Source organism: Clarias gariepinus, chromosome 18, assembly GCF_024256425.1.
Source record: "Clarias gariepinus isolate MV-2021 ecotype Netherlands chromosome 18, CGAR_prim_01v2, whole genome shotgun sequence".
Classification (NCBI taxonomy): Eukaryota; Metazoa; Chordata; class Actinopteri; order Siluriformes; family Clariidae; genus Clarias; species Clarias gariepinus.
This window is the reverse complement of record NC_071117.1, coordinates 2,816,648-2,832,082: the sequence shown is the minus strand read 5'-3', so window position 1 is coordinate 2,832,082 and position 15,435 is coordinate 2,816,648. Positions and strand designations below refer to the sequence as shown.

Genomic DNA, 15,435 nt, shown 5'->3' with positions numbered 1-15,435 from the left:
TTATCTCTGCAGTAGCACTCTTCTGTTCTCTCAGGGGGACGACAGTCTGATAAATCTGTCCGAGTGCTTCAGCTCGTCTGCGTCTGATCTTATCGCTCTACTCCAGCGAATCAGCCTCCATGAACACAGAGCGAGTCTCTCCAGCGGAGTGATGAAAGGGACACGGGAAGGGTTCTGCTGTGAAAAGAACTCAGTGATTAAATAGTGTGTGTGTGTGTGTGTGTGTGTGTGTGTGTGTGTTTCTCACCAGAATAAACACATGCTAGTGTGACTAATCTCAAGTTCTCTTTGCCCTGTGCACAACTAGTCAAATATTTCCACATTTTTGTTTTTTTCATTATGTAATGAATGACAGATTAGTGTTAGTGAATAGAGAAACATTAGAAATGTCAGATTTATTACAACCACCTAAACCTGATTGGATGATAGACAGTTACAGTACATTAACATATGCAGCTAATAAACACGGAAGTCACTGCCTACAGAACACCAGCTGGAGTTTAACAGTATCACCTCAACACTCATGTTCCTCATGTTCCTCACTGAAAGTCTGAATTTGGGGGTCGGGGGGGTCGGGGGGCCAGGGGTAGCTTGGTGGTTAAGGCATTGGACTACGGTTCAGAAGATCCCAGGTTCAAACCCCAAAACCACCAGGTTGCCACTGTTGGGCCCTTGAGCGCGGCCCTTAACCCTCAACTGCTCAGATGTGTAATGCGATAAAAATGTAAGTCGCTCTGGATAAGAGAGTCTGCCAATCGTGTAAATGAATCTTTACAGTTTTATTTGATGCTCTGGTGATAGTTTTGTTTAGTTTAGACAGGCAAAGGTCACCTTGTCTTCCCTTGGAATAGTTCTGACAAATAACAGCTTGACGATGCTATAAAGATAGTATAGTTTTGGATTGGTTAGTCTTTTGATTTTTTATTAAATTTTTTTTTGGAAAAGACAGACAGCAGCACAGAGGAGTTTATTACTGAAACAAAACTGATGAATAAAGTGTATTATATTATTTAATATTATTCGAATGACAAATATAAATGATGAAAAACTCTTTCATCATTCGGCTGATTCGCTGGAGTTGAGCGATAAGATCAGACGCAGACGAGCTGAAACGCTCGGACCGATTTATCAGAGAGAACAGAAGACATAACAAAAAAAAGTGTGTGTGTGTGTCATCTCGACTGCTGCTTGTGCTTAATGCATTTTGATTAAGAATTTACTCACTGAAAAGGGAAACTTCAATATGAGTGCTGAGCTACCTCGCGCTAGAGCTAACTGAGCTACTGGTTGAGCTGGTAAATGAGTGGAGTATAAGACGGAAGTGAGGAGTCAGACACCAGAGTTTCACTTTTGCTCACATCAGACTGTTTTTATCAGTCTCGCCATCTCTCTCTTTCTGTCTGTCAGCTTAGAAACCAGAATATTCATGTTGTTGCTAAACATAAACATTTGCTAGACACCTGCTAGCACACACATCTGCTGAACGTAAACATCGCGTACACACACTCATACACACACGTTGTCATGGACAGGTGGTGTGAATCAGGAGGAAAAGGAAGTGAGGGATATGGAGGACCTTTCTCAATCTAAACAGACTAACAGACTTGTTTATACAAAGTCTAACACACACACACACACACACACACACACACACACACACTCACTATATCTCCCTTTCCCACACTACACTGTGATCAGAGACTAAAAAATGTAATATAATGTCACTTTTGCAAAGACGATACATATGTGTGTGTGTGTGTGTGTGTGTGTGTGTACAGTCAGGCCCAGAAGTCTGAGTGATGTAAGACCTGTTAGCTACACCACAGTTCAATAATAGAAGCGATCTTCACACTAATAGAAACCTGCATTACGGTCTGAGCTGCTGTTCTTGAGAACTAATCAACACCAATCAGAACCTCAGCAGTGTAATGGCGTATGGCAGAGGAACGCTCATTGTTCTTGTTGCTTTCTCCTCTGTTCCGTTTTGCTCCGGCGTGTGGGCGTGGGTCGCGTTCCTCCGAAGTGAATCGTTTCCCCTCTGTCACACTTCATTTTGTGTTCCATGAATATGGAGATAAATGGCTGCGGGAGTCGTTTGACCCCAAAGGGAAACCGTTCAGAGGAGATTCCTCCATGTCACCAACGCTGACCTTCTCAGGAAGTTCCCAAGACCTCTTGGGGTAAAAAAGAAATCATGGAATCGCTGTCGCATTTTTTCCACCCGGCTTCTGAAAATCGATCTCGCCGCATCAGACGGAGTGTAAAGAGCCGCTCCAGGACGACTCCAAAATCCATCAAACAATAAACGGGTGGAGAGGAATGTGTTGGACCGCCGTCAATTCACGCTCTTATCTGAGTCTTGGCACAAGAAGCACATTTGGAGTCATAGTGGAGAAAGCTTCTCCTAAACTCCGGCTCCTGTGTCTGAGGTTTAAAGCACTCGGGGTAGTTCATCTGTCGGTTAGAGCCGCACTGGAGGACTAGGCGAGGTGTGTGTGGACGCACTGAAGACAAAGTGTTTTTTCGTTTAAAAAGAGACAAAGAGACTCTCTCTCATAGCTAATAAGAGCTGTTACTATAGAAACCACACTGTATTAGGTCTGGATGGAAATCACCGGTACGATACCCATCTGTAATGCGATCGATAAATATGACAATTTTATAAATATCCTGATTTAATATAAATTTTTCGAAGTGTGTGAGTACTTTACAGCATGCCACCTGTAGGATTATAGAGGAAATGCAGCATAATACCACCTCAGACGCAAACAAACTGTATGTAAATGAAAAAGAAGCTTTTATAGGAGGAAGGTGGATATACTGTGTGTATCGGTGGAAGGATGCTGAGGTTGGAACTGCCCGGCAGGAGGTCTAGAGGAAGACCAAAGAGGAGATTTATGGATGCAGTGAGAGAGGACATGAAGTTAGCTGGTGTGAGAGAAGAGGATGCAGAGGATAGGGTTAGATGGAGGCAGATGATTCGCTGTGGCGACCCCTGAAAGGGAACAGCCCAAAGACAAAGAAGAAGAAATAGTACACAAAAAAATTGTAACAGGTTCAGGATGTAAACTGCTAATTACAGAGAATTAATCAATACTTCCTGAGCAATCAATAGGAAATGATTACTACAGCGCTGTGCTCGTGGTGAGGATTACGATGCCTGAGTCAGTGAACCTCACTTTCGGAGCTGCTTCTATCAGCCACTAACTAACAGTTAGTCATGTGATCACACGGTGGTTTAGTGGTTAACATCTTTGTCTCATATTGTACCTCCAGGGTTGGGGGGTTCAAATCTGGCTTCTGCTTCATGTGTGTGTGTGTGTGTGTGTGTGCAGTCAGGTCCAGAATTCTGAGTGCCCTGAGTGTAAAGTAACCAGCTACCAACCAGTACTAATGCACCTACATGTTCATCCTCCTGAAAATCTATTTGTTGTATCCCACAGCGACTCAGTTCATTCCCGCGTCATTCAGCCAATAACCCACTACAGTATGATTAGAAATAACGCATGTCATCATATTGGTGTTTGGAATTGACCTTTGTTTTGCTTTGTGTTTATAGATTTTGCGGAGTTCACCCTCTCCTCTAGTTGTCTGTTGGTCCAGCCGTGACCTCTGGTCCGGATCCTGGAATGTGCTTTTAGTAACACTGCTCTGCTCTATTCCCCACAATCCTCTCCACACATAGGCCACGCTCATTCAGCCTGACTTACACATCGAGTCACTCACTTCACAATGACTGAGGTTCAAATAAGTACCGAGTTAAAGCATGTTAGCTTTCAAACAAATGCTTTTCTGAAAACCCCACCAGAACCTAGTCTTTGTTTGTTTTTTCATTGTTTATATATGCGGATATCTCTTGAAAGTTTGGTTATTCCCTGCTTTTTCCCAACTTCCTGTTTAAATACATTATCTTCCAGCCTTGCCGAGCGTACGCAACATGTGACTAATGAGAACAGATAAAAAAACTAATGCTGTTGAATTCTATATAATATATCTATAGTTATGTAAATACATATTATTATTATTATTATTATTATTAGAATAGAAATTAAAAACAAAAAGTGTGTAATTGTTTATAGGTTTTCTATAAGACAACATGAAAGTTATATAAAAGATAGAAAGTTGTCATCTATCTATCTATCTATCTATCCATCCATCTATCTATCTATCTATCTATCTATCTATCTATCTATCTATCTATCTATCTATCTATCCATCTATCTATCTATCTATTTATTAAATACTTACACCATAGCTGCTGCTGATTTCCCAGATTCTGATTGGTCATTAACTATTGTTTCCAGAGTAACAGTCAGTAACAGTTCCCACATCATAAGGACACAAGTGTTTACGCTCTTCTTCATGGTTCCTCAATAACATGATGTAATAAAACTTTGTTTTTTATCACTCATAATAATTTCAGAAGAGTGTAAATAGAGACTGGAACGAATGTTTATATCAGCTCTAATGTATATTGATATATGTATGAATATATGTGTGTATAGATATACTCTCTGCATTCCCTTCCAGTTGTTAAGTTAAGTTATTCATATTTATTTGTAATATATTTCATACTATTGCACATCCTGTAAATTCAACCATATATAGTTTTTGTATATCTTTATCCCATATACTTATATTTAGACATATCTGTATATCTACACTTATTCAGTCAATTAATTCATCCATCTCTGCTCACTTTACACTGTATATTCATTTAAATATATACATCCTGTATATTCTTCTGTAAAGCCAATTCATACATAGCCTTTATTTTTATTTATTTATGTATAGTATATATAGATCTGTATATATGTTTATACCCCACTGCTAACTTATATTTCTGGTTAGATGCTAACTGCATTTCGTTGCCTTGTAACTATGTGCAATGACAATAAAGTTGAATCTTATCTAATCTAATGTAGGAGAGAACAGAAACTAACCTGTATAACTGAGTCGATAAAATGCATGTATACCATTTAAACATTTGTTTAAAATTGTAATTGTTGGCAAACTCTTGTGGTTTAAAAGGAATAAAACACTTAGGGAAGTGCCGTTAAAGGGAAAATAATGAACTCCATAACAGGAACTAATTCCAACAAACCAAGTGTTGATTATTTTCCCATGACAAAACATCACCAAGCGTCTCTTATTCCACAACAATTTCCCAAAACTTTTCATTTTCTCTTCTATTACTCAAGTGCAACATAAAAAAAAAACTACATCAGTAGACTGGATCAGGAGAACTTTGAAGAATATTGATATTTACGATTGAATGTGATTTACTGCATGGAGAAAGAGAAACACTTAAAGCATCAGAAGCAAATACGTGTGATTGTTCATTATACACATTTATCACATGCAGACTAAAATCAGATAAAGGGCGCTCAAGATCTTAAAGTCAACACACAAGGGCTGTTATGAAGTACAGTAATAATACAATTAGAATAGCATTGATTATCCTTAATATTGAATTTTAAATATTATAAAAATGTCATTTTAAATGCTTGTAGACACTGTTGATGTGGTGAGATGTTTATGTCACTACAGATCATGGTAGAGTTTCAGAACCCTTAGGTGTTAAAATGTTAATAGAGAGACTAAGGGAAAAGATCATATGTTGCCCCCAAGTGGTAGCAATCTGAACTGCATCTCCTGTAAATCACTAAGCAGCACTTTATTCTAAAACGTTCTGATTCATTAGAGCTCGAAATCTTCTTTCTTACAAGTACAAAATGAAGAGCTGGTCCGTGTGAGTAACTATTTCATAAGGATCTGTCTGAAAAATTGTTAATGATTGTTCGGGAATGTTTAGAGTACTCTGAGATAAGCCTAAGAAGGGTTGTAAGAGGCGCTTACATTCCAATGCGTGGCAGACATGAGCTTCAAAACAGGAGTTAAATCAGACATAAACACACGGCGAGCTCAGTGCGTGGCCAAATGGTATATTTATTGCGTGTTTATTAAACACAAAAGAGTGCGGGAATGTCCTACAGTTTGGCCTGTGTGTAAAGTTTTAGTGTAACTGGGGTTCTCTGTGATGTGTGTGTGATGCGTGGTGTAGACAAGATGTTTGTGTTAGGCCATTAAGTTATTACGTGGTGTCGTTTATAAAGCCTGGTATGTAGTGGTGGTGGTGATGTGTTGGCAGGGATGACTGCTGTCCTCGCACGCTCACATCATCTACGCCTTTTATGCTTTAGGAGGGAAAAAGAGAGAGAGAGAGAGAGAGAGAGAGAGAGAATTAGTTGCACTGTAACTTGGAATTCTACAAATTATTTTGAACTGAAACACGATACAAAATACAAGACAGCTTTAAAGCATAAGTTGTTCTGTTGACTTACAGTTAAAGTAAAAATAAATGTAAAGAAGCTGTTGTTAGGTTTTAAAGTTGATGCTGAATGTCTGGCTAATCTGTCTGCGCTTGCGGATATTGGGATAGATATCAAGAGTCATGCAACGCTTCCATTTGACTCGGGCTTGGGACTGACACTGCACTCAGTGGTTGGGGTTCAGGCAATTGGGTGGGAATCAAACCACATGGCAGGCGAGAAACCGACCACTGAGCCGCCGATGCCCTTTAGAACGTTCTCCAGTTTGTTCACAGAAATAATATTTAAGCGTGTATTCAAGCTCTCTCCATTTCCTGAGTCTGTGACATCAAAGCATGTTGCGGGAAAAATGAAAGAGTTCTGGGAAATCAAATGGGTTCCAGTGAACCATAGGTAGAATTGTGATATGAGGAAAGAGGAGGAAGGAAGAGAGGGGGAAGCCTTGGGATCAAAGAGAAAAAGAAAGAGAGAGCCGGGAAATGTCACAATCAAATGTTATACAGCGCACAATCGATCACATCTAAAAGCCCGCCTTCGTGCTGCTGTCCTCATTGCTACTGAAAGTTTGGAATTTTCTTCAGGATCAATGAAGTCTCTCTCTCTCTCTCTCTCTCTCTCTCTCTCTCTCTCTCTCTCTCTCTTGCTCACTTCCTGGCTCGTGTCCGGACGGGCTTTTAAACAATTTTCACTCTTTGTTCTTCAGGCTTTCACCAGGAAATGGTAAATTGGTTTATGTTCTTTGTAGTAACAGCTGTAGATGCCACCAGGCATTTGGCCAAACATATAAAACCTCTGGCGACAGTAAGCTTATCGAAGCACAGCAGACAGACCGAGCGACTCGTTTATTCATCTACAACATTTTAAAACTTTACAGTCATTTTAGCAATTATCAGTTTCATGGTTGTGATTCTACTAGCTGGAACCAAAGCGCTAATCTCGGTACAGATCGTGCTAGCATAACCATGGCATGCTTTAGGGAAAGTCGATAGCTAAAGAAAACATTCAGATTCTAATTCGCCGATGATACGCTGACACTCTATCACTTTTAATCTCTTCTAATGTGAGAGTCTGGATTGAGTGGAACTAAAATGGAGCTCTTTCTCTGAGCAACATCTCATAGAAGTTCAGTTAGAGTGATTTTAGGCAAGACTAAAAATAGCTGGATTGGTTATTATAAATGCTTAAAAGGAATTAAAATATTCCAACAAAAAGCAACAAGATGTCATTGATGTTCCTTAAGGACAGGAAAGTGTAACAAAAGAGCTGGGAAGTGTTCACGAGAAACGCTTAGTTGTGAATAGCAACATGAAAGAATTGTGATACATAACCGAATAGAGTCGCTACAGACCTCTGAGCCACCAGGGGGTGCTATAAGGGTGCACAATTTTCATATATTTTGGCACGAAATTTCTAGCACCCGTTCCCAGATCTGGCATAAAACAACACAAGTAATGTTCTGCCTCACCTTTAACGGTGACAGTGGTGAAGGCCTCACTGGTGCCTATGTGATTGGTGGCCACGCACTTGTACGTCCCGCTGTCAGTCACTTTGAGCGGAGAAATTGTCAGAAGACCATCATTGATCTTTGCCTTTGAGGACAACACCGCCCTGCCCACACGTGTCCATTGGTAGGTGATTGGGTGAGAGCCATGGGCAACACACTGCACATGCATAGCGTCCCCACGACGAGCGGTAACAACATCGGGAATGGTGGTAGCATACGGCTTAGCTGCAGGACAGAAAAGCGAGAAAAACATCATGACTGGAAGTACAATGTGAAACTGGAGATTCCAGCCAAAATGTCATCATACCGATGACTAATATTGAGCATGGCGAATGTGCCCTCTTGTGGTGTAGAAGTGCGTAACTACTGTATGTAAGCTACTGAGAGATACGCTGCAAAACAAACATCACTGTTACTAATTTTTTAGTTTGTTAAATTATTAACAGTAGTTAATTGATAAATGATTAATCATTAACATTGCTATTACAAACAACGATGCTGTAAACGCTGCATTTAGATGCACTAATGTCGAAGCTGCTCCGCTGTTCATTATTACAGTGTGTTTACTGTATATATCTGTAACTCAAGCAGAGTTTGATCCTCACCCAGGTGTTTTACCTTGAGCACCTCAGCGGTCAACAAATCCAAAGTCCAGGCAGTGATCAGAGCAGACTGAGGTTCAGCTGATAAGCTGGAACGCGTTAAAAGGTTTAGTGAGTGATTACATTTCAGTGTTCTGAGTGGGGTTTTTTTCTTTAGGTTTATTCAGATTTTTGTTTAATTAGTGACGGTTGTGTCCAGAACCTCAGTGACTCCCTGATATGCTGACTCAGCATCCGTTACATAAACCAGTCAAAACTGTAGGGGTATCATTTTCAATTATTATTATTATTAGTAGTAGTAGTAGTAGTAGTATATTATTATTATTAGTAGTAGTAGTAGTAGTAGTAGTAGTAGTATATTATTATTAATATTATTGTTGTTATTAGTAGTAGTAGTAGTAGTAGTATATTATTATTATTATTATTAATATTATTATTATTATTGGTAGTAGTAGTAGTATTATATTATTATTATTATTATTATTATTATTATTAATATTATTGTTGTTATTATTATTATTTTTAGTAGTAGTAGTAGTAGTAGTAGTAGTATATTATTATTATTAGTAGTAGTAGTATTATTATTAGTAGTAGTAGTAGTAGTATTATTATTAATATTATTGTTGTTGTTATTATTATTATTATTAGTAGTAGTATTTTATTATTATTATTATTATAATTATTATAAATATTATTGTTATTATTATTAGTAGTAGTAGTAGTATTAGTATTAATATTATTATTATTAGTATTAATATTATTATTATTAGTAGTAGTATTATATTATTATTGTTATTATTATTGTTATTATTAGTACTATTAGTATTATTATTAATTTAGACGTTACAGTATGTTAATACTTGAGTGTGTGTGTGTGTGTGTGTGTGTGTTCCTCTGACTTACTCTCCACCTCCATCTGCACGTACGCCTCACTGAAGCCTTCTGAGTTTGTGGCGTTACAGATGTACTGACCTAAATCACAAAGGCATTGGAAATTATTAGAACTGAGTTTAAATTCAATTTAATTCAATTCAATTTTATTTGTATAGGGCTTTTAGCAATTTTCATTGCCGCAAAGCAGCTTTACACAGTCAAAAGAATTATTTAAGTTTGTATGAAATGTGAATGTGTATGAATCAAAATGGTCAGTTTGTCCCTGGTGAGCAAGCCGAGGGTGACAGTGGCAAGGAAAAACTCCCTGAGATGGTAATAGGAAGAAACCTTGAGAGGAACCAGACTCAACAGGGAACCCATCCTCATCTGGGTGAAACAGAAAGCAGTAAATGATCTGCATTTATACAGTGTGTAGGGTGGGAGGCAGTTCAGCTATAATAGCTGATGTTAATTGATGTTAATATGGAGTCCAGGTAGTTATTGAAGACCCAGGTAGACTTGTAAGAAGTTCCAGTCCTGAACTATCGAACTGTCAAGTCCCCAGAGAAACAGTTGCCAACACCAGTCAAGGCCAGAACCATTTTCTAGGTAGAGAGAATCATTCCCAGACACCAGACGCAACCCAGAGACACACACGGGGCATCCATGTGACGAGATCTTCAGCCAGAAGCGGGGCACCAGGATGGGTCAGACAGGTCCGGAGGGCAGAGGGAGTCTGGAGTTTAAAACCATTTAATCAAAACTTGGAAGGATAGAGCTGTACCGCCAACTTTGTGGAAGAAATGTGGTCAGAAGAAATAACGATAGAAGATAAATTAAACACTTGGTGAAATCACCTGATAAATGTCAGCAGTAACAAAAAGACCTATGTTTAATAGTGAAAGTAAGAGCATTTCATACACACAAACATGGTGTGATGAGAACTCGTGGGACTGGGACTAAACAGCTCTGTGTCCTTAAAAAAATTAAATAAAATAAATAAATAAAAAGGGAGAATGAAAGTCTTCAGTTTGTTAGGGATCATAAAGACTGGACTTTGGAGTGATGGAGAAAGGTCATGTGACCTGATGAGTCCAGACTGAGTCTATCCCAGAGTGATGGGCGTGTCAGGGTGAGAAGGGAAGGACATGAAGCGATGCTCCCATCATGCATAGTGTCCACTGTACAAGCCTCTGGAGACAGTGTTATGATCTGGGGTTGATCAGTTACTCAGGTCTAGACTCAGTAACGTTATGGGGCAATAAAATGAGGTCAGCTGACCACCTGAATGTACTGAATCACCAGAGGATCACATCTATGGGGGGTTTCATCTTCACTGATGGCACAGGGCGTACTCCAGGAGTGTGACAGAGAGCGTCTGGGAGCAACAGGAACCGTGGCGGTCAATAAAATGTGACTTTTTGGCCAGGCAGGTTAGAAGGACTCTCTATACTCGCTACTACATCATATTAATACTCAATCAAATTGTTTATAATATTCTCCTCTATCCTGTAGTATACTCTGGGGCCCGACAGTACGAGTGCAGCAGTCAGTGATTTAGGACCTACAGTACCTGAATCTTGCCGTCCGACGTTACTGAGAGTCAGAGTTCCTCCTTCAGTCCTGTATTGCCATGGCAACGGAGCACGCAGCTTAGACCAGGTAATAACAGGTGTGGGGGAACCTGGAAACAGTCCGAGATTATTTATTATACTACGTCCTGTGTGTCATGCAGTGTGTGTGTGTGTGTGTGTGTGTGTGTGTAGTACCTGTAGCCTGGCAGTGCATTTCTACTGTTTGTCCCTCAACAACCGTCATGTCCGTGGTATCAACCGTAGCTTTGGGCTCTGTGGCTCCGCCCTCTACCTTAAGCACCACCTTCTGCTCCGCTGTGCCGTCCTTGTTCTGGGCACGACACACAAACGTCCCACCATCCTGAACCATCACCTGCACACCAGGTACACAAGTTACCATGCATACACACGCACATACTACACATACACGGACACATAAATCAACACACACACACACCTTTGCTGTCACACTGGTGTCTGTCGTCGTGGAAACCAGTTCATCCTCTCTTCCTGCTTCCTGTTTAATCCAGGTGATGGAGGGGCGGGGCCTTCCTGTGGCAGAGCACTCAAGAGATTTGACTTCACCCACTCTCACCCTTGCTTGGCCGGATGGGTTGATACGCACCTTTGGAGGCTCTAACACACACACACACATACACACACACACACACACACACACACACATAAATACATTATTATACAGAAACGCTTACATTACGTACACACATACAGTACACCCACCCACCCACCCACCCACACACACACACATTCATGTGCATATACAATGAGACTGGACTCACGCTTCACATTTAGCGATGCCGCGGTGGTGCCTTTTCCTTGTGCGGTGGTTGCTGTGCAGTGGTACTGTCCCTGGTTACCGGGCCGAGCAAAAGCAATGGTCAGTACCGAACCATCTGGTCCGACTTTAACGTTATCTGAGAGTAAACACACACACACACACACACACAATATAACAAGAGTAAAGATTAATGCTGTATCCATATCATGCTATGGTGCATGTCATTGGACCCTGGAAGGAAACTGGAGTCCCCTGAAGAAACCCAGCCAGCAGGGGGAGCACATCCTGAGACGAGATTTAAACCCCCAACCCTGGAGCTATCCACTAAATCATCAGTCTATATATTGTAACAGTTTATATATTGTAACAGTTTATATATTGTAACAGTTTATATATTGTAACTGCACTTGTTTGAATACGTGTGGTTTCTATGGCAACCGCTCTTATTAACTACAAGACAGACAGAGAGAGAGAGTTTAGAGCTTCTGTAATGTACAGAACCTCATTTATATTAAACACTGAGTTTATAAAAGTAAGGGAAGTCTGGAAGTACAGACCCAAAGACTTCAGGGTGTTTTATTGAGACCCTTTACCTGCTAGCGGTTGGTTGTTGCCTCGTTTCCACTCCAGCTGTATCGGCGAAGCACCACTGGTCACTTTGCACCGGAAGCTCACCGTCTCGCCCTGTTTAACGTCGGCTCTGCGGGGCTCGATCGACACCACCGGCTTCTGAGCCAACACTGAACCACAGAACACACACACACACACACACACACACACACACACAGATTTCTATTATTATTATCGTCCAGCACATTCACCTCCTCAGACCCCATCAGACCCGAACGATGTACTGTTTCTGAGTGTTCACTCCTGAGATCCACTCAGCCTGGACCATCTCCTCACACAGGGAGAAGTTCGGTTGAAGGTCCTACTGAAGGCTTCTCATCGAGCAGTGAGAGCTGATCTGTCACTCTGGCCTGCGGATGAGTGTAACGTTAGAGAGTGCATGAGCTGACGAGTTGTGCTCGGGTCCACAGAGTGTTCGGAGTGTGTGTTAGCTCTGCGGTTGGGCAGCTCCACTGTTTGTTCACCTGCTTTGGAGGACTGCTGCGTCTCCCTGATGTTTCTCCAGTAAATGGAGACTTATTTAACTTCCACCTCTGCTGAAAAGTACAACGTTGTTGCTCTGTGAAATCATTTACCATTTTGCAGTTGCTTTCATGCATTTTAAGTCCACACACACACACACACACACACACACACACACAAATATATATAAAAAAATGTTTTCCATCGAAATGAGGCCGTGTCTTCTCTGGAAACTGTCTTCCCTGCCGTGTCTTCCTTGGAAAAATTCCAGTCTTAAAACAAAATTTCATTTTTAGGTCATAGTGTGTGTGTGTGTGTGTGTGTGTGTGTGTGTGTGTGTGTGAGATTCTTGGAACAGATCAGTATGAAACGTCCTCTAAACCACAGCCCCAGTGCACTGCACGTGATATGATCACTGATTATGCATAAAATGTAATAAGTAAATAAATATATTTTTATTTTAAATGAGACCTTGTTTTTATTATTTTTATTAGATGCGCTTCTCCAGATAAGTGCGGCTCTCAGACTGTGTTAGCGCCTCGTCTCCTCTGATCTTATTCACTGAGTTATTAGTCTGTTGTTGTTGTTGTCTCATGTTTTCCCCTAAATTCACCCACCGGTGCTGACTAAAGCTCTTTTCCTGGGTTTGTTCCAAACAGTCTGCTTAATTAAAAAGCTTGACGTTAGTAAAAGATGAAATCACAGAGTGAGTGTGAGCCTGAGGATAAAGTGTCAAGTGGGAGGGGTAGGGAGGGGTTGGGTGGGGGGTGTGGGGGGTTGGGAGCGGTTCCGAGGGGTTCCGAGTGGTTCTGAGGGGTTGGGAGGGGTTTGGAGGGGTTGACAGGGGTTCGGAGTGGTTCTGAGGGGTTTGGAGGGGTTGGGAGAGGTTGGAAGGGGTTCGGAGTGGTTCTGAGGGGTTGGGAGGGGTAGGGAGGGGTTGGGTGGGGGGTGGGGGGGGTTGGGAGCGGTTCCGAGGGGTTCCGAGGGATTCTGAGGGGTTGGAAGGGGTTGGGGGTGTGAGGGGTTGGGAGGGGTTGGGAGCGGTTCCGAGTTGTTCCGAGGGGTTGGGAGAGGTTGGAAGGGGTTCGGAGTGGTTCCGAGTTGTTCCGAGTTGTTCCGAGGGGTTGGGAGAGGTTGGAAGGGGTTCGGCTCCCCCTGCAGCCCTCACGCTCTCTACGCTACACACACTCCCGTGCTCAGACCAGATGTTTATAGAGTTCACTAATCAGCATCCTGCACCACCAGACATCACACTGAGATGTTTACACGCACCCTCAAACTAGATCGGTCCTCATTAGCACTTTAATCAACAGCAGATGACAGTTTTTGACATTTTATGGCATAATATTTATAAATTAATTTGACTTTGTTAATATTTGCATAGGGAAAGATTTAAACAGCAAGAAATCGACATAGAGATTAATTTTAAACAAACTAACAAACAAATAAATTAATAAATGACAGTCTGAATCCTTCAACATAAAAACACATTTTCCTACCTGCTTTATAGAATGTGTTTTTAATACATTGTTGAAAATAGATATAAATAAATAATAAGTTATACAAGTTATTTAATGAGTTATAAAAAATATAGGTCAATAAATAAATAAATAAAATATCTTAAAGTAAACATTATACATAAATAAAAAAAATAATAATATAAATAAATCAATCAATAAATAAATAACATTTCAAATTAGTTATTTTAGTAAGTTATTAACAATAATATGATGAATAAATAAATAAATAAATGTTTACTTATTATTTCTGTAAAGGCACTGCAAAAAAATATTTACGCTTAATATTTTTAATTTAAACAATTTTCACATGCAGGGTTTTTAAAAGTTATTTTATGACTTAATAAAATATAAAATACATACAAATAAATAAATAATTAATGAACAAGGTATTTTAATTTAGTTATTGAAAATACAAATAAATAAATAAAATATATAAAAAGTTTTTCAATAAATAAAAAAACAATAAATAAATACCTTTTATTTATTATGTCTGCGAAGGTAATGCAAAACACTTCATGCTTAATATTTAAAATTAAAAAGTTCCTACATGCAGGGTTTTAAATGTACATACATCCAGGTTTGTTTTAATAAATAAATAAATAAATAAATAAATAAAATGCATTAAACAACTATTATGGAATTTCCATGTATTTATTTTATTTTTAATCTTTATCATATAAAAATCCTATGTTATAAACCAGCTCAGGAACGATTCACCTGATCTTTTCATCGTTTTGTATTGAATATTACTTTGTTATTAATAAATCTCAGATTTAAATAAATAAGAAATGTCACATGATGAACATAATGTTATAGTTTGAGAAATTCTGAGAGTAAAAATGATCTCGCTCAACATTCAGATCCCTGAAACACAAAACCTGCCTGAAGATGAAACAGAGTCTACGTTCACTCACGTCACAATATCTATAATATTTATTTACTTTTTTATTTTATTGCACCAAACCATTTTATAAAGTGTGTGTCCATGTGTGTGTGTGTGTGTGTGTGTGTGTGTGGTTACCTGTTAGTAGAAGACTGGAGAAGATGAGTGTAGACCTGATGACCTCCATGATGAAAAGTCAAATATCTCTCTGTCTTTCTCTGTCTCTCTCTGTCTCTTCTACTGTCTGTGTGTCTGT

General features: G+C 39.8%; 1 protein-coding gene across 1 annotated transcript; it reads right to left on the bottom strand.

The window, feature by feature from the left end:
- Positions 1-5,929: 5,929 nt before the first annotated feature.
- LOC128506289 (basement membrane-specific heparan sulfate proteoglycan core protein-like) lies at positions 5,930-15,419 on the bottom strand. The gene is made up of 9 exons (XM_053476667.1): positions 15,318-15,419; positions 12,278-12,424; positions 11,686-11,820; positions 11,343-11,521; positions 11,081-11,258; positions 10,885-10,995; positions 9,342-9,410; positions 7,798-8,061; positions 5,930-6,197 (listed from the first exon to the last, which is right to left on the bottom strand). The coding sequence occupies exons 1-9, from the start codon at positions 15,364-15,366 to the stop codon at positions 6,193-6,195; spliced, it is 1,137 nt and encodes a 378-aa protein (XP_053332642.1). The 5' UTR covers positions 15,367-15,419; the 3' UTR covers positions 5,930-6,192.
- Positions 15,420-15,435: the final 16 nt, after the last annotated feature.